The sequence below is a fragment of the Bos indicus x Bos taurus genome, unplaced genomic scaffold (genome assembly GCF_003369695.1).
Source record: "Bos indicus x Bos taurus breed Angus x Brahman F1 hybrid unplaced genomic scaffold, Bos_hybrid_MaternalHap_v2.0 tig00000449_arrow_arrow_obj, whole genome shotgun sequence".
Lineage (NCBI taxonomy): Eukaryota > Metazoa > Chordata > Mammalia > Artiodactyla > Bovidae > Bos > Bos indicus x Bos taurus.
This window is the reverse complement of record NW_020867218.1, coordinates 1-25,357: the sequence shown is the minus strand read 5'-3', so window position 1 is coordinate 25,357 and position 25,357 is coordinate 1. Positions and strand designations below refer to the sequence as shown.

Sequence of the window (25,357 nt, the reverse complement as noted above, 5' to 3'; positions counted from 1 at the left end):
GCTTCCCTACCCCCTACCCCTACCCCTCACCAATCCCAGGCTGATGTGGTGGCCTCAATTAGCCCCAGCCACCCCACGGCAGATACATGGCGTTCCTGTTTCCAAACAAGGAAACTGAAGCTCAGAGAAGGGACTGCCCTGGTGCAAAGGCCGGACACTCATGGGGAATTCCCTGGCGGTCCAGCGGTTAGGATGCGGCGTTTTCACTGCTGTGGCTAGGCTCAATCTCTGGTCCGGGAACTGAGATCCTGAAAGCCATGAGGCATGGGGAAAACAGAAACAAAAAAAAAAGGGCAGGACACTCACAGCTCTGAGGCTTCACAGGGATGCTCAGGCCTCTGCTCTTCTTCTTCGTCCCCCTCCTCCTCTTCCTCTCTTCCTTCTTCCTTCTCTTCTTCATCTTCATCCTTCTCCTCATCAGAGTCTGAGTACAGCTGAAGGAGGTCATCCCGCAGGTTCATCTGCTGTCTGAGATGTAAAATCTGGCAAGGGAAGAGGAGTCCAGGGTCAGGTGCGGGCAGAGGCAGGCACAGACCCTGGCACAGTGGGTTGGCAGCAGGCCTGAGATTCACCCCTCCCTGCTCCTCCCCACCCAGGTACCTCCTCCTTGGCTGAATCCAGCATGGCTTCCAGCTTGCTGTTCTCCTCCAACAGAACACTGTTTTGTTTCACCAGGGACTGACCAATGCAGGCTGCCGTGTTCAGGTCCCGCTCTCTCTACAGAAGGACCCCCATCCATTGGGGAACAGGGTTCCTGGCTGCTGGGGTCTCCCAGACACGTGGGAGAAGCTAGGGGTCAAAGAGAAGCAAGGCCACTCCGGGAAATCCCCTCCATCCCCTAGTTCTCCAAGGAACCAGACAAGAGCTTACCATGACCCACTGTGGGACCTGACCCAGATTCCCCCTATGGAAAAAGAGATCAGACCGGATGGTGCTAAGAGCTCTCTAGCCTGAACATTCCACATCTACCTGTCTTCCACAAGAGGGACCTCCAGCTTGGCCCCTAGAGAGACAGCCAGGCAGGAAGACGCCTACCCATACAGACATAGTGAAAACGGGAGCCTGGCTGAGACTGGGGCTGGCCCAGGTAGGACGGCAACACGCACCTCCTCCAGCAAACTTAACATCATTTTGACCTCTTCTTGGGTGATCTTCTTGACGGGCGGACGTAGGTCAGGACACAGCACTGCAAGAAAAAGTGGGCAGCCGAGTCAGGAAAAAAGGGAGCATATAATACCCGGCGGCACCGTAGCATTCGGGGCTTCCCTGGTGGCTCAGCGGTAAAGAATCCGCCTACAATGCAAGGGACCTGGGAAGATCCCTGGAGAAGGGAAAGGCAACCCACTGCAGTATTCATGCCTGGAGAATCCCATGGACAGAGGAGCCTGGCAGGCTACAGTCCATAGGGTCGCAAAGAGTCGGACACGACTGAAGCGACTGAGCACGCACGCACCTTACTGTGCTCTGCCCTCAACATCAAGGGTCAGCAAACAGGATGAAGATGGAATTCCCTTTCTGCCGCCAATATCCTCTCCATACCCCGCGTAGTCAGCACTCCCTTCCCTGCTCCCAGGGCCAACTAGACTCAATTTTTCCCCCTTGGGGGAAAGATACTAAGTGAGGGGTACTGTGATCACAGTCCTACAGTCCCTGGAACCTAGGAGATTGGAGGTGGCCAGCGGAAGTTCAGCACCGACTGACTCAACATCCCTTACCCACGGGGCAGCCCTGGCCAGCTCACTGGAGCCTCACGGGTCACAAAAACAGACGCAGTCACTCTGCCTGTTGCGCAAGGCGAGGAGGAGGAGACTTCTCCGGAGCGAGGAGGAGAGGCAGATTCTGTCTGAGGCTCCGCCCACCCCCAAGATTGTTTTGTGGGGGGAACCCGGATCTTGATCCCGGCGTTGGCAAAACCTCCCCCTCTGTCCACCCACCTCCCGGTCGCTGGCGCCACGGACCAGCGCAGGCTCCGAGGGCACTCGGCAGTGCCTACCCGAAGCCCCCCGCCCCTCCCCTGGCACTGTGGTAGCCTTGCGAGGGGGCACTGAGAGTGCGCAGGTCTGCCGCAGCAACAGGCGCGAAGAGGGGGCCCCGGGGCCCGACCCACCGACGGAAGTCTGGGAACGAGAGAAGCGGGGAAGGATACGGGGAAGACGAGCCCCGAGAGGCGCCGCAGACCGTGACTTCGCTAGGGTGGGCGGAGGGGTGGGACTGAGTGCCAGCGGCGCCTGGATCCGACGGGGCCTCCTCCTCCCTGTGCTACCCTAGTCCGACTGGTCCTCCTCCGGGGGCACCGGGGGACAAGTCTTACCTTCCTCCAGCTCCCGAAAAAGGCGGCGCGCTCGGGGCAGGAACACCCCAGGCCGCTGGCCGATGTAGGCAGCCGGTGTCTTCAGATGCTCGTCACCTTTCCAGTCCGGCTTGGGGACCAAAGGGCGGCCCTTGGAATATGAAGCGAGTCCGCGACGCATCCCAGTTGTTGGGTACGGACTGGGCATTCCCCTGGACCGCCGAGAATGCGGATGCGCGCTGGGTTCCAGCCTCCGATCCAGCCACGGAGGCCCGGCGAGCCCCGGCTGAGGGTCCCGAGACGGCCTGTGGAACCGGATCCTGCTCTCTGTCCGGCCGCGGGTGCTTGCGCAGAGGCGGGTTCAGGCACGGCAGAGGGCTCCAGAAGTCGGATTGGTTGCGGATAGAGGAGTTATGGCTACTGCCGCGGGATCCCCAGGTCCCAGCCGGTGCCCGGCAGAACCCGGCCCCGACACTTTACGGCGCATGTTGAGTCCCTGTTGACTCGCGCAGCTGGGGCTTTACAACCTGTGTCTGGATGTGCGCCCGCGGGCCGTACCACGCGCGGGAGGGGCGGCCGAGAGGAGCAAATGGTGGTGCCCGGGGCGAGGGGATGCGCGGCGGGACAAGTTTATGGGGGCGGGCCAGAGCACAAAAAGTAAGAGAAGAGCGAGGAGAAGAGAGTGGATGTTGCCGCTGTTTCCGCGGACTTCGGCTCGGAGTACTGGGCTTTTCTCCCCTCTCCGACTCCGGAGAATGGTTTTACCCAAAGCTGCAGTTTGCCGGGCATTCGGGTACCCGGACTTGGAGGTCTTTAACCGGGGGACAGCCCCTAGTTCCGCTCCAGCCGAGGCTTTTCGGCTGCCTTCCCGGGAGCTAATCTCTGAGTTGAGTCTTTCCCCCGTGATTGGGGGATAAATCCAAACTCCAGTACGGTCTCCACGCGCTGCCAGGTCTGGCGCGTCACACTCTGATCCTGGCGCCTAACACCCCCGGTGCACCAGCCGCTGGACAACCTTCTTTCTTATTTCTTAAGTCGTCTTATAGCCTCTCCTCGTGCCTTACCTCCGCCCTCATTGACTTCGCCCCACTCTGGCAAACACCCATTCTTCCGGGAGACCCCACTTAGGTGTCTCCGCATAAAAACTCCTTCCGACCCGGTCCTCCTCGGCCCCGGAGCATGCTTTATGCGATGGCCGCAGTGGTCACGCTGTGTCTGTCTCCAAAACAAGACCGGCGCTCAGCACAGGGAGCGTGTCCCTCAGAGCGCAGCGCAGGACGGGTCCCTGTGGGGGTCTCTGTAAACCCTGAATGAACTGTGGAGCAACAGAGGAGTTCAGAGGCCATTTCTGTGCCATTGGACTGAAGGAACCTACAGACCAAAAAGATGGCTACATCACTGATTCTTTTAAAGCCTCGGGATCATTCTTGGTGCCCCAATTTCCTTCTCTTCAATACTGTCAGTCACCAAATCCTGGTTAATTTCCCTCCTCATGTGCCGCCTCCTTTTCAGCCCTCCTTCTGTTGATGCCTGATTCTCTCCTCATTCTCTGTTCTAAATTGTAATCCTATGCTCCCATCCACCCCACCCCCATCCATATGAATCCATCTCTAATCTAACCCACCCCTCTCAGTCACACCCCTATCCAAGCTAAGGATTATTCAAGGAGCCCTTTTCCTACAGCCACCACTCAAAGCCAGAGCCCAGGACAGAGACTGTGCCCAAGGCCTGGGCCTGGGACAGAGCCTCCTAGTGTTGACAGCATGAGCCAGGTGTCTATGACACAGCCTGGAACAAGATACGCAACCCAGAAAGGAGGATCAGAGAGTCCCACTCCATCCCTCCCGCTCCCCCTGGCAACCACAAGCCTGTTGTCTATGCCTGTGAGTCTGTTTTTGTTGCGTAAATAGGTTCATTCGTGCCATATTTTCAGAGAAGGCAATGGCACCCACTCCATACTCTTGCCTGGAAAATCCCATGGACTGACGGAGGAGCCTGGTAGGCTGCAGTCCACGGGGTCTCGAAGAGCTGGACACGACTGAGCGACTCCACTTTCACTTTTCACTTTCATGCATTGGAAAAGGAAATGGCAACCCACTCCAGTGTTCTTGCCTGGAGAATCCAGGGACGGGGGAGCCTGGTGAGCTGCCGGTCTATGGGGTCGCACAGAGTCGGACACGACTGAAGCGACTTGGCCGCAGCAGCAGTGCCATATTTTGAATTCCGCATATGAGTAATATCAACGGTATTTTCTCTTCTGTGTGACTTCACTTAGTGTAATAATCTCTAGGTCCATCTATGTTGCTATAAATGGCATTTTTCATTTTTCTGGCTGAGTAGTATTCCATTATATACACACCACATCCTCTTTATCCATTCATCTGTTGGTGGACATTTAGCTTGTTTCCGTGTCTTGGCTATTGTAAATAGTGCTTTTATGAACATTGCCTGTGTCTTAATAAAATCTTGCTTTTAAGGAATTCCCTGGCAGTCCAGTGGTTAGGATTCAGCACTTTTATTACCAGGTCATGGGTTTCAATCCCTGGTCAGGGGACTAAGATCCCACAAGCCCCACGGTGCAGCCAATAAATAAACAAAATCTTACTTTTAAAGTAATAATACCCAGACACACATTTACCCCCTGAAAACTCCCTGTCCTCTACGGTGAGTGCTGAAAATCAGTTTCTGGCATCTCTCCTACTTTGTCACCCAAAGTATTCCAATCTTGCATAGTTTTACTATCATCCTGGCCAACAGGAGTCCAACTTTTTGGCAACACATTCACCCCTGTTTGGGGCTCCCATCTCACCCATCTGCACCTCTGCCATCCCCCGTCATCGCCTCCACTTGGCCAAGCAGGATTTCTCCTGACTCTTGGAAGCTGTCATGCTTTCATTCATTCACTCAACAAATCTTCACTGAGCTCCTGCCAAGGGCATGGTTCTGTTCTAGGAACTGGGGATACAGCGATGAGCAAAATGAGTCCCTACCCTCAGGAGCTTCCACTCCAGGAAAACAGACGAGGTAACACTATCTATGCAACCAATCCATCCTAAAGGAGATCAGTCCTGTGTGTTCATTTGAAGGACTGACGCTGATGCTGAAGCTCCAATACTTTGGCCACCTGATGCAAAGACCTGATTCATTGGAAAAGACCCTGATGCTGGGAAAGATTGAAAGCAGGAGGAGAAGGGGATGACAGAGGATGAGATGGTTGGATGTCCATCTCCAACCGATGGACACGAGTTTGAGCAAGCTCCGGGAGTTGGTGATAGACAGGGAAGCATGGCATGCTGCAGTCCATGGGGTCACAGAGAGTCAGATATGACTGAGAAACTGAACTGAACTGATATGGGGAAGAGCTGTTCAGGCATGGGAAAAGTAAGAACAAAAGACCTCAAGAGTCATGCATGCTTAGATGCTCCTGGGATAGGACACCACCAAGGATTTTCCAGCAGGAAGAGCAACGTGGTCTTACTTACATTCATAAAAGATTACTTTGGCTGCTGAGTAAAGCAGGGATTCTGGAGCAATGCTGTCCAATAGAAATTGAATGGGAGCCATAAATACAAACCACAGATGTAATTTTATCAGATTCTTTTCCATTGTGATTAATCATAGTGCGTTTGAATATAGTTCCCTATGCTATGCAGTAGGATTTTGTTGTGTATCCATCCTATATATAATAGTTTGCATCCGGTGTTATTTGCTCAGTCATGTCCAACTTTTTGAGACCCTGTGGACTGTAGCCCACCAGGCCCCTCTGTCCATGGAATTCTTCAGGCAAGAATAATGGAGTGGGTTGCCATTTCCTTTTCTAGGGGATCTTCTCAACCCTGGGATCAAACCTGGGTTTCCTGCATTGCAGGCGGATTCTTTACCATCTGAGCCACCAGGGAGCCCCAAGGTTGCATGTACTAACCCCAAATTCCTCAATCCATCCCTCCCCCACGCCCTACCCCTTGGCAACCACAACTCTGTTCTCTATGTCCATGAGTTTGTTTTGTTTCCTCACACACGTAATTTTTAAATATTCTAGCAGCTGTATTTTAAAGCTTACTTTTTAAGCCAAAAAACAGGCAAAATTAGTTTTAATAATATATTTTATTTAACCTAAAATATTAATCTCCAAAATATTACTTAAACATGTAATCAACACAATTATTAATGAGATTACATTTTTATAGTAAATCCAGTGTGACTATAACCTTACAACACATCTCAATTTGGACTAGCATTCATTCTTGTCTTTATTTCCCTAAATGTAATCTGTCTTTTTTTCCTACATGCTTTAAAATGTCTTCTCTTCATCACTGGCTTTCAGCAACTTGATTATGATGTATTCTGGTGGGGTTTTCTTTTATTCTCCTTGGGCTTCACTGAGTTTCTTAGATTTGTGGATGTATAGCTTTCATCAGAATTTGGACACTTTTCAACTTTTATTTCTTTAAATATTTTTTCTAAGTCTCTCTTCTAGAATTTCAATTCTAGTGGTATGTTAGACCCCTTGACAGTAACCACAGGGCACTGAGGCTCTGTTCTTTGTCTTCTTCTTTCAGCATTTTTTCTCTTCAGTTCCACTGTTTCTATTGGTTTATCTTCAAGTTCACTGATCTTCTTTAAGAAACAAAAACAATTTTTTTTCTTGTGATGAGAACTCTTAGGATTTAGTCTCTTACTGATTTTCATATATAACATGCAGCAGTGTTAATTATATTTATCATGTCATATGTTACATCCTTGATACTTTTATCTTTTGACTGCCTTCTCCCACTTCCCCCTTCCCCTGCCCCCCACCTCTGGTAACCACAAATCTATTTGTTTTTAAAGTAAAATTGACCTACAACACTATGTTAATTCCTGTTGTACAACAGTGACTCAATATTCCTCTACATTTCAAAATGATCACCATGGGAATTCCCTGATGGCCTAGTGTTTAGGATTCCAGGATTGCGCTGCCTCGGCCCAGGGTCAGTCCCTGGTCAGGGAGGGAACTGAGATCCCGCAACCCCCATGATGTGCATCACAGCAAACTGTGGAAAATTCTTCAAGAGATGGGCATACCAGACCACCTGACCTGCCTCCGGAGAAATCTGTATGCATGTCAAGAAGCAACAGTTAGAACCATACGTGGCACAATGGACTGGTTCAAAATTGGGAAACAAGTACGTCAAGGCTATATATTGTCACCCTGCTTATTTAACTTATATGCAGAGTACATCACGCGAAATGCCAGGCTAGATGAAGCACAAGTTGAAATCAAGATTGCTGGGAGAAATATCAATAATCTCAGATATGCAGATGATTCCACCCTAATGGCAGAAAGGGAAGAGGAACTAAAGATTCTCTTGATGAAGGTGAAAGAGGAGAGTGAAAAACCTGGCTTAAAACTCAACATTCAAAAAACTCAGATCATGGCATCCAGTCCCATCACTTCATGGCAAATAGATGGGAAAACAATGGAAACAGTGGCAGACTTTATTTTCTTGGGCTCCAAAATCACTTTGGACAGTGACTGCAGCCATGAAATTAAAAGATGCTTGCTCTGAAAAGCTATGAAAAACCTAGACAGCATATTAAAAAGCAGAAACATCACTTTGCCCACAAAGGTCTGTATAGTCAGAGCTATGGTTTTTCCAGTAGTCATGTATGGATGTGAGAGTTGGACCATAAAGAAGGCTGAGTACTGAAGAACTTATGCCCTTAAACTGTGGTGTTGGAGAAGACTTAAGAGTCCCTTGTACAGCAAGAAGTTCAAACCAGTCAATCCTAAAAGAAATCAACCTTGAATATTCACTAGAAGGACTGATGCTGAAGCCGAAGCTCCAATACTTTGGCCATCTGATGCAAAGAGCCAATTCATTGGAAAAGACCCTAATGCTGGGAAAGATTGAGGGCAGGAGAAGGGGACAACAGAGGATGAGACGGTTAGATGGCATGACCAGCTAGGTGGACATGAGTTTGAGCAGACTCCAAGAGATGGCAAAGGACAGGGAAGCCTGGTGTGCTGCAGTCCATGGGGTCACAAAGAGCTGGACTTGACTGAGCAACGAAGCTATATATATATATATATATATATATATATCCATTCTTGGGTTTTTTATTTTTTGAAAATTTATTTTTAATTGAAGGACATCTGGGTTTTTTAATTACTTATTTACTTAATTGACTTCGTTGTGGCACATGGGCTCTTCCATCTTCGTTGTGACATGCAGAAACTTTTAGCTGTGGCATGTGGGATCCAGCTCCCTGACCAGGGATTGAACCCAGGCCCCCTGCATTGGGAGTGCAGAGTCTTCGTCACTGGAAATACCAGGGAGGTCCCTATCCATTCATCTGTTGATGAAACATTTTGCTTCCATATCTTGGCCACTGTAAATAATGCTATTATGAACACAGGGGTACATAAAGCATGCGTGTTTTTCCTATGGTTTGTCAGCAAAAAGTTTTATTAATATTTCTGAAGTGTAGTTGACTTTACAATGTTGTGTTAGATTCTGGTGTACACCAAAGTTGTTCAGTTTATATATATATATATATATATGCTTTTTCATGTTCTTTAATTATACATTATTATAATATACTGAATATAGTTCCCTGTGCTATACAGCAGGACCTTGTTGTTTATCTATTTTATATACGGTAGTTTGATTCTGCTAATGTATGGATGTGAGAGTTGGACTGTGAAGAAAGCTGAGCGCCGAAGAATTTATGCTTTTGAACTGTGGTGTTGGAGAAGACTCTTGAGAGTCCCTTGGACTGCAAGGAGATCCAACCAGTCCATTCTGAAGGAGATCAGCCCTGGGATTTCTTTGGAAGGAATGATGCTAAAGTTGAAACTCCAGTACTTTGGCCATCTCATGCGAAGAGTTGACTCACTGGAAAAGACTCTGATGCTGGGAGGGATTGGGGGCAGGAGGAGAAGGGGACGACAGAGGATGAGATGGCTGGATGGCATCACTGACTCGATGGACGTGAGTCTGAGTGAACTCCGGGAGTTGGTGATGGACAGGGAGGCCTGGCATGCTGCGATTCATGGGATCGCAAAGAGTCGGACACAACTGAGCGACTGAACTGAACTGAATCCCAAACTCCTAATTTACACCCTCTTTGATAACCTTCAGTTTGTTTTCTATGTCTGTGTGTCTGTTACTATTTTGTAAATAGCTCCATTTGTGTCTCTCTCTTTTTTTTTTTTACCGCACCGCAAGGCATGTGGGATCTCAGTTCCCCAGATCTGTGCCTCCTGCAAGTGGAAGCATGGAGTCTTAACCACTGAACTGCCAGAAAAGTCCTTATTTAAAAAAAAATAATAATAAGATTTATTTTTGGCTGTGCTGGGTCTCAGTTGTTGCACAGGCTGTATTCTAGTTGCAGTGCTCAGGATTCTCATTGCAGGGGCTTCTCCTGTTAAGGAGCGCGGGCTCTAGGGCCTGTGGGCTTCAGTAATTGCAGCAGGCAGGCTCAGCAGTTGGGCCACACCGGCTTAGTTGCCTCTCTGCGTGTGGGATCTTTCTGCACCAGGGACGGAACGCGTGTCTCCTGCACTGACATAGACTCTTTACCACTGAGTCACCAGGGAAGCTCCCTATTTTTCTTCAGTTGTGTCATATTTTGTGTGCTCAGTTGCTCAGTCTTGTCTGACTCTGTGGACAAGACTCTGCATAGACTGTTGCCCACCAGACTCCCCGTCCATGGGATTCTCTTGGCAAGAATTCTGGAGCGGGTGGTGACTTCCTACTCCAGGGGATCTTCCTGACCCAGGGATCAAACCCATGTCTCTTGCATATCCTGCATTGGCAGGCGGATTCTTTACCACTGAGCCACCTGGGAAGTCGTGCTTTAGATTGTACACGTGTGTGCTTAGTTGCTCGGTAGCGTCCGACTCTGCCACCCCGTGGACTGCAACCCATCAGGCTCCTCTGTCCATGGAGATTCTCCAGGCAAGAATACTGGAGTATTCTTGGAGTGGGTTGCTATGCCCTCCTCCAGGGGATCTTCCTAACCCAGAGATTGAGCCCAGGGCTCCTGCATTGCAGGTCAATTTTTCACCAGCTGAGCTACCAGGGAAGCCCATAAGTGATATCATTTGATATTTGTCTTTGTCAGCAGAAAGTTTTAAGACACAACCGAACCCCAAGGGCTTGCTGTGGATGGGGAGGCTGGAGAACACCAGGAGGTGACCATGACCCAGCATCAGCACAGCCCAGACTTCACAAGGTTGCAGTTCCTGGACCGTGTTACTGAGACATCTCTGCAGGTCCCATACCAAGCACAGAACAGGACTACAGTAGGGATCCATTCAATTTCTACTGCATAGATGTTTTCTGAATTGAATCATCCCTGACCTGAGCCACTGGGAGATTTGGGGTGAAGAAGAAAGAAGTAGGATGGAGAAGATAGAGATGAAGGGTACCCATCAAGCTCCCAGGTGACAGCACGGTCTAGGTCCAGACATTGGTGCCTGGCAACTCTCACTGTGACCACCAGAGGGCAGTGCCAGTCCACATACCACCATTCCCCACCCCCAGCTCTCTCCCCTGCAGGTTCATCATCGCCCCACAAGAGGCAGTGCAGGAAAGGTGACTCCATTTTTCAGATGGAAAAATCAGGGCTCAGACCCCCAGTCCCTCTGCAGTAAGCACTGTGGCCTGCCACTTAATGCTTGGGTCAACCAGGTTAGCCAGGCGTACTCCCCACCACAGACATGAACTTGGGGCACAGACACTCTGATCCCCACCCTTGGGCAGCACCCACTCAGCTCAGGCCACCTCCCTGACCTGAACCTGGATAGCCACCTGGGACATGGTTCCCTATGGAAAGAACCCCTGAGGGTCAGTGCAGGGACGGGGCAGGGCCAGGCACCAGGCCTAGTGTTTGCAACAGACAGGAGAGCAGGATGGAGGGGGGCCCTGGACTCGGGAAAGCAGAGACCCTCACCCTCACCCCGACCCCCACTCTTGCTCCTTTCCTGTGGGCCTCGGGGAGCCCTCCCTCACCTGGCCCCACTTCCCAACCACCACTAGCACTTCCCCAAGTATAACCTCACCCCCCACTCCTCCACCCCTGAGTCCCCTTTCCCTTACTCCTCCCAGGACCCTGGCCAGACTCCAGGACACTGAGCCCTCTGAGCACTCCCCTGATCTGGGGCGAGGACATGGGGATCCTCTGGGGGCCTGAGTCCCTCAGCCACTGTCCTCTGTTGTCCAGGACAGGGAAGGGAGAGAAGCAAGGAGAGAGAAGAGAGGGGAAGTACCTGGGATGATGGTTGGAATGTGGTGCAGGGCTCCAGAGGGGATGGGCAGGGACCCTGGGCAGACAGCCATTTCCTCCACTCTGGGCCCCACCAGGCTGTCTGCCACAGGGGAAGGAAAGAGGTTCTTGTACCCTTAGAATACCCAGCACCCACACAGACTGCAGGTTGGCTCTTCTAAGGTTGGCTCCCTCCTCTAAGAAGCCCTCCATGCTCCCAGACCAGGAGGTCTCCTTCTTCTGCCCTCTCCTGGCATCCTGGCCCACCACACTCACAGTTCACCATCTAAGACTGACTGATGAGATGATTATTTAAAAAATAATGAGTAGATTTCCTTGGTGACCCAGTGGCTAGGACTCTGCACTCCCAATGCAGGGGGCCTGGGTTCGATCCCTGGTCAGGGAGCTAGATCCCACATGCTGCAACTAAGACCCAGAGTAGATACTCTGTATTTGTTGAATGAGCACATGATGGACTCTCTGTCTTGGCTGTTGGGGGCAGTGTCCCTGCCAAAATCCACAGAGAGCTGACTTGCCCAGGCAGGGTGGGAGCCCAAGGTTCTGGACTTCTAAACCAGTGGTCCCCTAGACAGTAGTCTGTGCCCTTCTAGAAAAGTCTCCCTCCAGACATCTGCTCAAAGATCTTCTTTGTAACCCCACCCTCAGCTCCCAACCCCACTTCTTGTTCTGGTTATGCCCTCTGGGGTCCCCGGAACGAGGCTGTACTGCCCAGTGCTCTGGGCCCATCTGACAGGTCTTTCGTCACTGTGCTCCTCCCCAGGCTCCCCATCCTTCAGCCAGGTGTGAACCCCATCCCTCCTGATTTCATCGGGGCCCCCAAGCCAGCCAGGGGTTACCAGTGGGGCTGTGGCATCAACACACACCCTGGTTCCGGGTCCCAATCTTGGAGGAAAAGTGCCTTAGGATTAAGAGTCAGGTGTCCTGAATTCAGATCCCACTCTGGCGCTCAAACAGCTGTGCTGCCTTTGGCACGTTCCTAACCTCTCCGAGTCTCAGGGGCCGCCCCTTGTATAATTTACCTTCATTTTTATACACCTTGCAGGACTGTGGGGACTGTGATTATTTAGTAAAACACTTCGCACTTGAGGGCTCATAACTGCTGTTGTTAATATTAGTTAAAACAACAGAATTATGGGCAGGTCGCTGGAATGTCTCTGGCCTCAAAAGTAAAATGACAGGCAGATCTCCAACCTCAAAGCTGCTGTGAGAAATCACCCAGCACAGGGTCTGGCACAAAGGAAAAACTAAATGATTATTATGACCGGCCCTCCAAGAATGACCCCGAGACAGAACCTCACCCTCCAGGTGGGGTCGCTGCTGCCTTCCTGTTAAAACCTCAGGAGCGGGATTTCCTGGTGGTTCCATGGCTAAGACTCCATGCTCTCAATGCAGGGTGCCCAGGTTCAATCCCTGGTCAGGGAACTAGATCCCGCATGCCACAATGACAATTAAAGATCCTGTGTGCCGAAACTAAGACCCAGCACAGCCAAATAAAAAAAAAAAAAAAGACCTCAGCAGCTCTCACACCCCATCTTATCCGATAACCAGTTCACACACTTTGGCCAGATGCATAAGGCCTTCTGCTGTTTGACTTTTGCCTGGCTTTCCACCCTGTTTCTCACTATACCACCCCTTCCTCTCATGGGCTGGACACATCAACCACTGTTATCTCTTGAACTCCCCACCCAGCTTCCTGTGTCTGTGCCTTTGCTGTTCCCACTGCCAGGAATGCTGAAGCCTCCCATTGAGGCCCAGCAAACATCTCCTCCGTACACAAAATGAGATTCAATTGTCTCCCACTTCCTCTTGGGCTCCTGGACCCACCCAGACTCCTAAGCACGTCCTCACTTCCATGCTGTCTTACTGGCCTTGGTTTATAGTCCATCTTCCCCCTGGAAGACAAGAACATTGGCATCTCTACCCCCAGTGCCTTGAACAAAGCCAGGCAAAGAGCCAGCCCTTAGGAAGTAGTAGGCTTCCCTGGTGGCTCAGTTGGTAAAGAATCTGCGGGCAATGCGGGAGACGTGAGTTTGATCCTTGGGTCAGGAAGATGCCCTGGAAATGGGGATGGCTAGAGGTTAAAGCGTCTGCCTGCAATGCAGGAGACCTGGGTTCAATCCCTGGGTTGGGAAGATCCTCTGGAGAAGGCAATGGCAACCCACTCCAGTATTCTTGCCTGGAGAATCCCACAGACGGAAGAGTCTGGTGGGCTACAGTCCACGGGGTCGCAAAGAGTCGGACACAACTGAGTAACTTCACTTCACTTTACTTCACTTTACCAACTCCAGTATTCTTGCCTGGAGAATTCCATTGTCAGAGGAGCCTGGCAGACTGGGCTAAAGTGGGATCCATGGGATCGCAGTCGGACAGGACTAAGTGACTAACACTTTCACTTTAGGAAGTAGTTAGTGACTGAATGAATGACCCATGAATCTAACCAGTGCAGTAGCGCAGTAGCAGTATTCTTCCAGAGACATTATACTTCTATCAGTACAGACTGTGTATGTGTGTGTGTGAGTCACTCAGTCGTGTCCGACTCTTTGCAACCCCATGGACTGTAGCCCAGCAGGCTCCTCTATGGAATTCTCCAGGCAAGAATACTGGAGAGGGTTGCCATACCCTTCTCCAGAGGAATCTTCTTGACCCAGGGATCAAACCCAGGTCTCCTGCATTAGCAGGCAGATTCTTTACCACCTCAGCTACCAGGAAAGCACAGTGCAGACTAAGACTGTATTTTTAGTCATTTTCCAAAGCTCATTATACTAACAATTTATTGTGAAGTTGGGGCTCAACTGAATTTCTCAAATCCGTCCAACACTTACTGAGGGTAGCTGAATTTCCCCATGTTTCTTATATGTGCATAGATGTTTTTAAAGTATAGGATTTAGGATTCCATCTAATTAATTCCTATATAGCTATTTTATCTTATCTACTGTATCTTTTAAGCCAATTTATATGCTGTAGAGATGAGAACATGTAGAAATGTTTTTAAATGTTTAATGTAAGACTCCCTTTAATAATTTATTTTTCATAACAATTTTTAATTGACAGACTTTAAGAGCCATTTTAAAGATAAGAACTTGTTTTTGAGATACATTTTAACAACTTGATATTAAAATCCCATGTTGAATTTTGCCCCTTTTTCCTGACTCATCACCATTTCTGGGGGAGGGGTTGGTTCAGCCACTTAGCAAGTGAGCCTCGCTTGTCATCGATATGTCTGTCTGCACTGGTATTGTTGATAGCAAGACTGAGATATTGAGTGTGTGGGTGGCAGAGACCTTCCTCCAGCTCTCCAGATGGACAGGGTCAGGGTCATACTCTTTGGATGTGGCTCAATCAAGTCTGCCCACCTCCCCTAAACCTGTGTTTCCTTCTGATCTGCTACTAGTCTTTTGTTGAAACCCAGACACTCAGCTCTTCTGTTGGTTTCCCAGCCAAACTCACCTAACAGGCAGCAGCTGGTCCAGACACTCATTCCCAGTTGCAACAGACATGATTGGTGTCTACCCTAGGTCTTCTATATCTCCCTTCTTACCAGCAGAAACCTGATTTTTTTATCAAGGAGGCAATGTGTGCAGCTGAAATATTCTATTTCCCAGCTTCCCTTGTAGAGATAGTCGTCATGTGACAGTGTCCAGCCCACGTCCAGATATGACCCTGGAGAGGACATCTATTCTGGAAAAGGAAAATGCAATGCCTCTCTAGAAAAAAAGCCCTTTCCCCTTCTTCCTGCTGGAATTGTTGTGCCTTCTCATTGCATCCTCATGTTCAGGAAGTGGAGCAGGCAATACCCCCATTTTGCAGAGCATATTGCAGTTCAGAGAAGCAAACTGACTTTCTCAAAGTCGTGGGGATCAGACTGCTCCTATGTGAAAACTGAAGCAGCAGCCAATTCATTCCATTACTAACTTGTCTTGTATCCCTTTTTGGCCAGGCTGCCAGGAAGCTCAGCACCTAATGAGGAAGCTCAATCATGGCTGGTATGGACTCTTAACACGTGTGCTGTGCCACCCTGTCCTTCCCCTGTCCTCATTGCCCGTCTCGAGACTTGAATGAGCGATCCTTTCTTATAAGTCATCTTGAAGCCTCTTTAGGAAAGACGGGGGTGGGAGACACAGTTATCTTTCACAGCCTCCCCAGATCTTCTCTCCACTCTGCTCTGGACAGAGGGGCACATCACGAAGACAACAGTGATGGGCTCTCCGGTTTCTGATTGGGTTTGGCAAACACGGCACACCAGTAGGAAAGAGTGAGGTCACAGTCTTCCCTTATTAGGTGTCTCCTCTGTAGGGCTGTTCCCAAGAAGCACTCCTTCCCTTCTTGCTTGAGGGTAGAGGAGATGAGGTCTCCATAATTAGCCCAGGGCACTACCCTCTCCCTTATTGGTTCCTATACTGTCCACACCTTTGTAAACTGTCGTTTGTCAAATTCTCAAATAACCTAAACTGAGTGTTTCTTATCAGGGCCATCTTATGGGCTGAATGTCTGTGTCGCCACCACCACCCTCCCCACCACTAAATTCATCTGTTGAAGTTCTAGCCCCTAGTGTGATGGTATTTGGACATGGAGTCTTTGGGAGTAACTAGGTTTACATGAGGTCACAGGGTGGGGCCCTCATGATGAGATTAGTGCCCTTAAAAGAAGAGGGCTCCTTGGAAGCAAAGCCATGACAAACCTAGTCTGTGCATGCGAGCAGACTCTCTTCAGTTGTGTCCGACTCTTTGCTACCCCATGGACTGTAGCCCATCAGGCTCCTCTATCTATGGGATTCTCCAGGCAAGAATACTGAAGTTGCCATGCCCTCCTCCAGGGAATCCTCCTGACCTGGGGTTGAACCCAGGTCTCCTGAGGATTTGGTACTGCAAGTAGATTCTTTCTTTACCACTGAGCCACTGGGGAAGCCCTATGACAAACCTAGACAGAGTATTAAAAAGCAGAGACATCACTTTGCCAACAAAGGTCTGTATAGTCAAAGCTATGTTTTTTTTCAGTGATCATGTATGAATGTGAGAGTTGGACCATAAAGAAAGCTAAGCACCAAGAACTGATGCTTTCAAATGGGGGTTCTGGAGAAGACTCGAGAATCCCTTGGACTGCAAGATCAAACCAGTCAGTCCTAAAGGAAATCAACCCTGACTATTCATTGGAAGGACTTATGCTAAGGCTGAAGCTCCAATACTTTGGCCACCTGATGCAAAGAGCCAACTCACTGGAAAAGACCCTGCTGCTAGGAAAGATTGAGGGCAGGAGGAGAAGGGGGCAACAGAGGATGAGATGGTTGGACGGCATCACCAACTCAATGGACATGAGTTTGAGCAAACTCCAGGAGAAAGTGAAGGACAGGGAAGCCTGGCGTGCTATATATAGTCTTCGGGGTCAGACATGACTTAGCAACTGAACGACAACAACGAAGAAGAGGGAGGGAATCTCTCTCCATGAGTGGGCATCAAGGAAAGGCCATGTGAGCACACAGCAAGAAGGTGGTGTCTGTCTGGAAGCCAAGAAGTGCACTCTCACCAGACATGGCATCTACTGGCACCTTGATCTTGGACTTGCAGCCTCCAGAACTGTGAGAAATAAATATCCACGGTTTAAGCCACGAGTCTATCGTATTTTGTTACAGCAACCCAGCAGACCAGACAGGCCTTGAACACAGAGTATGAGAAAGTGCACTGATCTTTCAAGAAAGACCTTCTTGTGGGAATTCCCTGATGGTCCAGTGGTTAGGACTCCTCACTTTCACTCCCAAGGTTCAATCCCTGGTTGTGGAACTAAGATCCCACAAGTTGCACGGTGTAGCAAAAAAAAAAAAAAAACCTCTTGTGGTCCCTAAAAATTCTGTTCTCCCTCCCATTTCATCTCAGTGGAGATCGGCTCAGTGTCTCATCACCTCTCGCCGGCACCTCACAGCCTCGTCCTAATTGGGTTCCCTGCTTTGTCCCCAATACCTCTGTGCCACTGCTCCTCCACCAACAAGGCCACGGCCTCCCTCCACTGCCCGAGCTCCAGGCAGGGGTAGACATGAAATAGATGTGGCGACAGCAGGCCCCCAGGGGCCACATGTGTGTCATACTCAGCCCACTCCAGGAAGGAGAATTTGGGGACATGAGTGCAGGACCATCACATAAGCTGTCAGTTACACTGTGATGGGTAAAATGAGAGCAGAGGAAACAGCATGGGCCAAGATCCGGAGTCAAGAAACAGCTTGGAAGATGCTGGCTGCAGGAACAGGGGAGGGGAGGCGGGCAGGGGCTGGGCCAGGCCCACCACAGACCAGAAAGGAAACTGGTCTCCAAGCCATAGGCCACATGGAGTGTTCTGCCCAGGAGAAATCAGCCAGTGATCATTAAGGCTGCACGGGGAAGGGGAAGAGCAGGCTGCAGACTGAGAGGCCAGCAAAGAGGTTCCCCATTGAAGAGACAAATATGGCCTGGTGTCCTTCAAAGGGGGGACTCACCTCTAGTCAGCTCTTCACCCCTCCTGAGGTTTTGAGTTATATGTATTAATTAAATCAACTCCAGCTCGTGGATGCTCCTTTCTCTCCGCTTCTCCCCACCCCCAGCCTTTTCTACACACAAGGTGGCCATAGACACTCAGGGTCCAGCCATCGAGGAGGTACCAGGCTAAGTGAGCTCCGTCCCTGTCGTTCCTCTCCCTCAAACAAACTCCATCAGATCAGTGTGTTAGTTTTATTTTCTTTGCTTTGGTCTATACAAAAAAAACCAATAACCAAAAACATAAAGCGATCATAATAAAACTCTGCTGGGACCTCCCCCAGCCCCCAACACCCGTGTGCAGGAGGTGGTGGTGGGGAGTTTGAAACAGGAAGAGGAAGAGAAAGCCCCTCACCGCACACCAGAGGGGTCAGCCAAGAGCACTTCTCAGGGGTCAGCTAGGGTAGTTGTGTGGGCGGGAGGAAGGTTCCAGGGCGCTGTCCCCAAGCTCCCCTAGGAGGGGCCAAAGCCAACTGAGTGTCCTGGGGAGGAAGCAGGCAGTGTCCTGAAGTGGGAACAATCTCTCCGTGTCTCCACCCCATCTTCCAGAGGATCCCTGAACTTTCCAAGACAAGCTTTGGATTCTGGGCCTTTTGGCCTTGAACCTGGGGCCTGAAGATCCCGGGGGCTCAGCACAGTTGGAGTTCAGTGACCAAATCAGAAGCCAGAGCTGTGGGGCCCAAGCCACTGGAGATGGGCAGCCTGGGAGGAGAGGGGAGCTTCGGGGGGGGACAAGGTGGGTGCCTCGAGTCTAAAGTTTTAGTGCCAGGGCCTCAGGGGTGGGAACAGGTTATCGGGCCCTGGACCCACGGCCCAGAATAGAAAAGCAGGAGCAGATCACCATCCCAAGAAAGACCCACAGAGAACCTCTGGAGGCATGGGGCTCCGCAGGAAGTTGCAGCCCTGCTGCCCAGGTTCAGGCACTTGGCTATCTGGCCCCATCACCTGCACGGAGAACCTTTCAGATGGGGAACCGCACCTGGGGGGGTGGGGGGGAGCAGACAAAGATACAGGGTTAGGCCAGGTCCGTGGCCCCTGGGAGCTCGTGCCACTCCTGCGTCACCCGCCCACCATCCACAGAAGGGGCAGGAACTCGCTGCCCAGAGCAAAGATAATAGAACAAGGCAGGCAAGGCATGCCTTCCCTGGGACAGCTTAGCACCCAGAGGCCCCACGCTTGCTCCCCCCTAAAGGAGCCAGGGTTTCAGGGAAAGCCTGAGAGGCCTCCCGTGAGAAGGAGGTCCTAAGGGAAGGGAAGCCCAAGTCTCAGCAGCCCACAGCGGGAGAGAGAGCTGCAAAGCAGGGGGAGGGGGCGCCATACTCGGGTCCGGGCAGCTAGGCCAGCATGTGGTCTGCAGTTGCGTAGGGGGGCCTGAGGCCGTCACTGTAGGTGTCGATGGGATAGTCCCCATCCATGTCCATGTGCATCTCCAGTGGGTCCATGGGCACGTCGCTCGAATACATGGGGCGGTAGGTGGCGTCCATGTCTGGCGAGGAGAAGGGTCTCAGGCTATTCTGCAAGGGTCTGGACAGCCCTCAGCCACACCTTCCACCCTTTCCTGCCCCAGTGGGCCGGACCCCCCCACCCCCACTTAGGGACCTGGACTCCAAGTCAGGGACCTGGCCAGGAGTTGGTGTGAACACTACGGTGACTGTCACTGGTCCTTTGGCCCTGGGGACACAAAGCTGCTCCCTCGCTCACACACACCCACACAGGACGCCCCTGTGCCCCAGCACTCCAGGGTCCCGAGCAACTCTGCACCCACTTACCATCAGCATAGGGTTCATTCATGGGGATCATGCTCTGGGCCTGAGGACGGAGACAGAGAGAAACATTAGGGGAGAGGGGAAGGGAGGAAACACAGGCTCTGAACTGGGGCGGGGGAGGTGGGGAGAGAAGAGCAGCAAGAGATGTTTCTCTAGAGGAGCCAAGGAGGTCTTCCCTGGTGGTCCAGTGGCTAAGACACTTACAATGCAAGGGGCACGGGTTTGATCCCTGGTCAGGGAACTAAGACCTCACATGCTGTGCAACCAAAAAACAACAGATAAAGAGGGGCCAAAGGAAAAGCGAAGACCCCTTGGAGGCACCTGCAGAATTAGGGCAGCCCTGGGGAGGGGAGTAGCCGGGAGAGGACTAAAGAATGGGTGTCAGGAGCAGCCCCTCGCAGGATCAGGGCAGCCATCAGCCTGGAACAGCACCCTTGTGCAAGTTAGGGAAAGGCACTCCTGCCCCAACACTTTATATCAGTTTGAACATAAAATTGCCATTTGTAGGTCAAAAACAGTAGATGGTCCAACCTATTACTTTCATCTGCTGGGAACTGTCATAAATGATTGAATTATAAAATTAAAATCTATTGGGAATTCCCTGGCAATCCAGTGGTTAGGACTCTGCATTTCCACTGCAGGGGGCCCAGGTTCAAACCCTGGTCGGGGAACTAAGATTCCCCCATTCGGCATATTAAAAAAAAAAAAAAATTAAAATCTATGAAGCTGACAAGATGATAACACCCCCCACACACACACCGACAAAGTGCTGTCCTTGTGCAGTACGCAACTTGCACAGCCAGACACTGCGACCCAACCCAGGATACTCACAGCCTCCCAGGCGGCAGGGTCGTGCTTGAAGAGGAGTTAGTGAGCTCCACAGACACCCGTTTGCGGTAATCTGGGTTCTTGTCCTCGGAGATGCGGAACAAGACGGCAGCGGCGTAGGTGGCTGAGCAGGGAACAGGACAGGCCAGGCAGGTCAGGTGCTTGCCTCCACCTCCCCCAGCCTCCCTCCTCACCCTGCTCGCCCCCTTGCGCCTAGCCCAGCCCCTCACCGGTGCCCTCATTGCGCGAGTGCAGCAGCTCCATGAGTGGGGCCGACGCGCCCTCCGCATCAATGGCGTCGGCCGCCTCCTTGTCCTGGGCCAGCTCGCACAGCACCCCGGCGGCCACGCGCTGGATGTTCTCCACCGAGGAGTAGAGGAGCTGGGGAGAGGGGCGCGGGGTGGGCGTGAGGCGAGCCAGCAACACACCTCACCACCCTGCCAATCTCCGCCTCCCAGTTTTGGATATAACTCAAGCTCATAGTAAAAAATGTGATAAGTCTAAGTAAAATCTAAAGAAAGGAAACGCAGGGCATTCCCTGGTGATCCAGTGGTTAAGACTCTGTTTTCAATACCAGGGCGTCGGTGCAATCCCTCCTTGGGGAACTAAGATTCTATAAGCCTTGCTGCTGCTGCGTCGCTTCAGTCGTGTCCGACTCTGTGCGACCCCATAGACGGCAGCCCACCAGGCTCCCCGTCCCTGGGATTCTCCAGGCAAGAACACTGGAGTGGGTTGCCATTTCCTTCTCCAATGCATGAAAGTGAAAAGTGAAAGTGAAGTCGCTCAGTCGTGTCCGACTCTAGCGACCCCGTGAACTGCAGCCTACCAGGCTCCTCCGTCCATGGGATTTTCTAGGCAAAAGCACTGGAGTAGGGTGAAGGCCAAAAGATTTTTTAAAAATTCTTTTAATTTAAAAAAACCGCCACAACCCTCTACTCAGACACAGCTTCTTTCCATTGGATTTTCATCGCAGTCATAAACACATATTTGATTCTTTTTTTTAAGACTTTTTTTTGATGTGGACCATTTTTTTTTAAATTTTTTACAATATTGTTTGTTTTATGTTTTGTTGTGTTTTGTTTTGACCTCAAGGCGTGTAGAATCTTGGCTCCCCAACCAGGGATCAAATCTGTACCCCCTGCACTGGAAGGCAAGGTCTTGACCAATGGGACCACCAGAGAAGTCCCTGATTCCTGTTTTTTTATCAGACTTTGTAGCATAAAGCATTTCCCCATATTATTCAGTAACTTTTCCTTAAAAATCTATGAGTTCAGGGACTTCCCCAGTGGCCCAGTGGCTAAGACTCTGCTATCCCACTACAGGGGGCCTGGGTTTGATCCCTGTTCAGGGAACTAACTGCCAGCCTGAGAAGAAACATGGCCAAAAAACAAACAATATTTATGAGTTCATACTGGTACTCAAGAGAGAAGGAGAATGCTACAAAGCAAAACAACAATGGAAATTTAAAAAACCTCATCCATCACAAGTGGAAGTAGCTACCAGCACAAATTCCTTACTCTGAACATTAATAATTAAAGGGAAAAAAATTCAAAAACTGAAAATTCTTGAACACCATTGTCTATGTCCACATGATATAGTGGACCATTCTTTTTTTAACCATTCTCTTATCACTGGACAGTTAATTTTCAATTATTGTTAGTAACAGTGCAATTGTCAGCTGCACATATACATTTATGCCACATTTTAAATTACATTATGTTATTTCATAGAGAGTCCCAGACCTGTACTCCTTGATCAAAGAATACCAGTATTTTCAAGGCTGTCTATACACATCACAAAGTTGCTTCCTGGAGAGGTTTTACCACCTTATCTTCCTACCAGCAGGGTATAAGACTGCCCATTTTATTGCATCTTCACCAGCACAAAGCACTCCCGTTTTTTTTTCTTTGCCAATTTGATAGTGGAAAATGGGCTCTCCCTGTGGGATAGGCTTCCTTCTTTTAAACTCCTGGGGTTGATAGAGCACTGTTTGTTTATGAACCACCTGGGAGTTATATGTGCCTCTCTGTAGATAACTACTGAGGTTTACTATTAATGAGCCTTTTATATGAAAGATATTAAAGTCTTGTCTGTTGCGAGGCTTGCAAATTTTTTCCAGTTTGCTGTTTACTTTTAATGGTTTTAGGCTATTTCTGACATTAAAACCTTAATGTTGTTTCTGACACTAAGAATACTTGCTGTTTGCGTTTGTGGACTCTTCCTTTACCTCTGAGCTTGGAAAGCCTTTCCCATGCTGGAGTTTGCTAAGTGATCACGTCTGGTTGTGGCCACTTTTCTCCAAATGCTTCCAAAGACCTCTTGATGCTTGGCCCAGACTGCCTCAATATTCCCGTTTCAGCAGTGGGGTAAAGCAAGGGCTGGGGGAAACCTCTCCTGCCCACCTGCCCCAGACTCACCTGCACAAACAGGGGGATGGTGTTGAGTCGGAAGATCTCCATGCGGTTCATGGGATCCCGGGCAAGGATGTGCAGGGCTCCAGTGCAGCCTTCCACAATCTCCTCCATCCTCACACCATCCTGCACGAGAAGAGCCATTGGGGTATAGCAACAGTGAGCCTAGGGAGTGGTCACCCCCTTCCAGGACACTGACAAACCTCACTGGTCCATAGAGTTTGCCTCAATGGCAACTTGCCTCCCTAGTCACGTGCTCATGTGCACACATGTTCGCACAGAGGGCAGCCAGGACTCTCAGGGCGGGCGGTCACAGGCCCCAGCAGCTCACTTACCGTGTAGGGCTGCTGTGTGCCAGCAGCCACATGGCGCTGGGCATCCTGGTGGGCCTTGACCAGCAGTTGGACAAGGCGGGGAATGACCGCTGCCTCCTGCAGTGGGGCATGGTTGGCTGGGCACAGGGCCAGATTCCTGATCAGACCAATGGTTGCCTGGCAAGAAAAAGGGCACCCGTCAAGGGCATTTCGTGGACATCTGGAGGATCCCACTTCTCCAGCATCATCTCCTCCTTCCCCCTGGTCTCTTCTCCCCCAGGCTAGCCATGGATGTGCTGGAAGGTCTCCAGAGAATGATGCTTCTCCCAGCCCATGCCCCTTATTCCATATGATCTTGTTGTTCCTCATGTCAGACTCTAATAGCCCTTGCTAAAATGATACTCCATTCCAGAATATTCCACCAGCCCCCATACCTTGACCCTCACCCCTGTTCCCTCTCTCTTAACGCTCCCTCGCAGACAATATAGTCTTGCTTTTCTGATGGTTTCCCAAACTCTGATTATCAGGGAGTCCTCGCTAGGGGTTGACCCGAAAGCCTCCTGTATTGGTGACACTCACAGTGTAATCAGCTGAAGCAGTGGGATCTGGAAGAAGGTCTCTGCCCCAGGCTCCCACCTTGCCAGCTGGCTCTGGTGACCTCTGACAAGACCCTGTCTATAGTCGCTCCCTTACTCTGGCACCAGATGTCACACACCTACAGCTCTGCCCGGGCTCACCCTCCCCTCCCCTGTCTGTGACAGGGAACTGACACATCTGTCCTCTACCCAGGCAGCCTCCAGGTTCCCTGGCTCCCAATGGCAGACACCAAGTGTCACCAGAACCCTCTCTACCCTTTGTCTCTTTAACATCCTTCCTGAGTTTGAGCAGGACACATGACACAGTACTGACACCCTTCCATCCACGCGTGGGCACAGGAACAAGTTCCTGAGTATGGGCTGAAGTGGTCTCACTTTCTGGTCGCTGCCAGCCCTTCAGGGCTTTTCCACTTCTCCGGGGCTAGAATACATGGATGAGGTGACCTCACCCATCCATTCATATGAGGACGACTTTGAGCGTCCAGACCCTCTAGCATAATGACTGTGGCCCGTGGACCACCGAAATCCCTGTGGACTCGTTAGAAATGCAGAGTCTCAGGCCCACCCCAGGCCTACCGAATCTGAGCCTGCCGTTGAATTGAGACCACCCAGGATGGTCCTGTGCGCCTTCAACTCTGAAGTTCTATTCTAACTGATGGCCAAGCTACAAGATAGGAGGATTCTGGGTCTCGGGAGCAGAGCCACCATGGACTGTGGAGGCTCTAATACTGTCTTCAGAGCTCCTCCCCTCGCCTGGCCCCACTGGGCAGCAGGCAGTACCTTGACCAGTGGCCACTGGTTGGGCTGGTTGAGCAGCTTGACGATGGCCGGGATGCCATAGTTGAGACGCACGGAGTTCTGGGCCATCTCGGCCTCGGGGTGGGCGGCGGTGAGGTGGCGCAGGGCGCAGACAGCGGGCTCCGTGATGTCATCCTTGTCGCCCGCGCGCAGGATGGCGTGGATGAGCGCCTCCACACCACTGTTCTGTGTCACCAGCGTCTTGTTCTTGCTGTTGTTGCATGTCAGGTTGGACAGAGTGCCTGTGGCACAGGTGAGGACATTGACATCGTCCACGCTCAGCTGGTTCACCAGAATCTTCACAGCACGCTCTCCAGGCCCTCCTGGGGTTGGGGAAAGCAGTGGAGAGTGAGGGAAAACCCCAAACGCAGGGGCTTCCTGAGTATGTCCAGGGGAGCGAGATGGCCTAAGTGGGGGTCTCCAGCCCACTCAGTACAGACTCCCTGGGCCCTGAGAATCTCAGCAGTCCCGCGCAATCCTGCCGACACCCCGTGAGACGGCAGTTCTACCCATGGAGGATCTGGGGCTGAGAGAGGTTGAGGGCCTGGCTCACAGACTCACAGCTCATGGGCCAGATCTGAACC

At 50.9% G+C, this 25,357-nt stretch overlaps 1 protein-coding gene and 1 pseudogene across 1 annotated transcript; both read right to left on the bottom strand.

The window, feature by feature from the left end:
• Positions 1 to 240: 240 nt before the first annotated feature.
• LOC113888642 lies at positions 241 to 2,834 on the bottom strand (annotated as a pseudogene).
• Positions 2,835 to 18,241: 15,407 nt separating this feature from the next.
• Positions 18,242 to 25,096, bottom strand: LOC113888641 (junction plakoglobin-like; the record flags this gene model as incomplete). Its single annotated transcript, XM_027535683.1, is given in 10 exon segments — positions 18,242 to 19,039; positions 19,381 to 19,546; positions 19,830 to 19,869; positions 20,658 to 20,692; positions 20,695 to 20,778; positions 20,885 to 21,035; positions 23,072 to 23,191; positions 23,401 to 23,556; positions 24,756 to 25,073; positions 25,076 to 25,096. Coding segments are annotated over 9 exon segments (1,077 nt in total), but the record flags the coding sequence as incomplete, so codon positions are not given.
• Between the last annotated feature and the right edge of the window lie 261 nt (positions 25,097 to 25,357).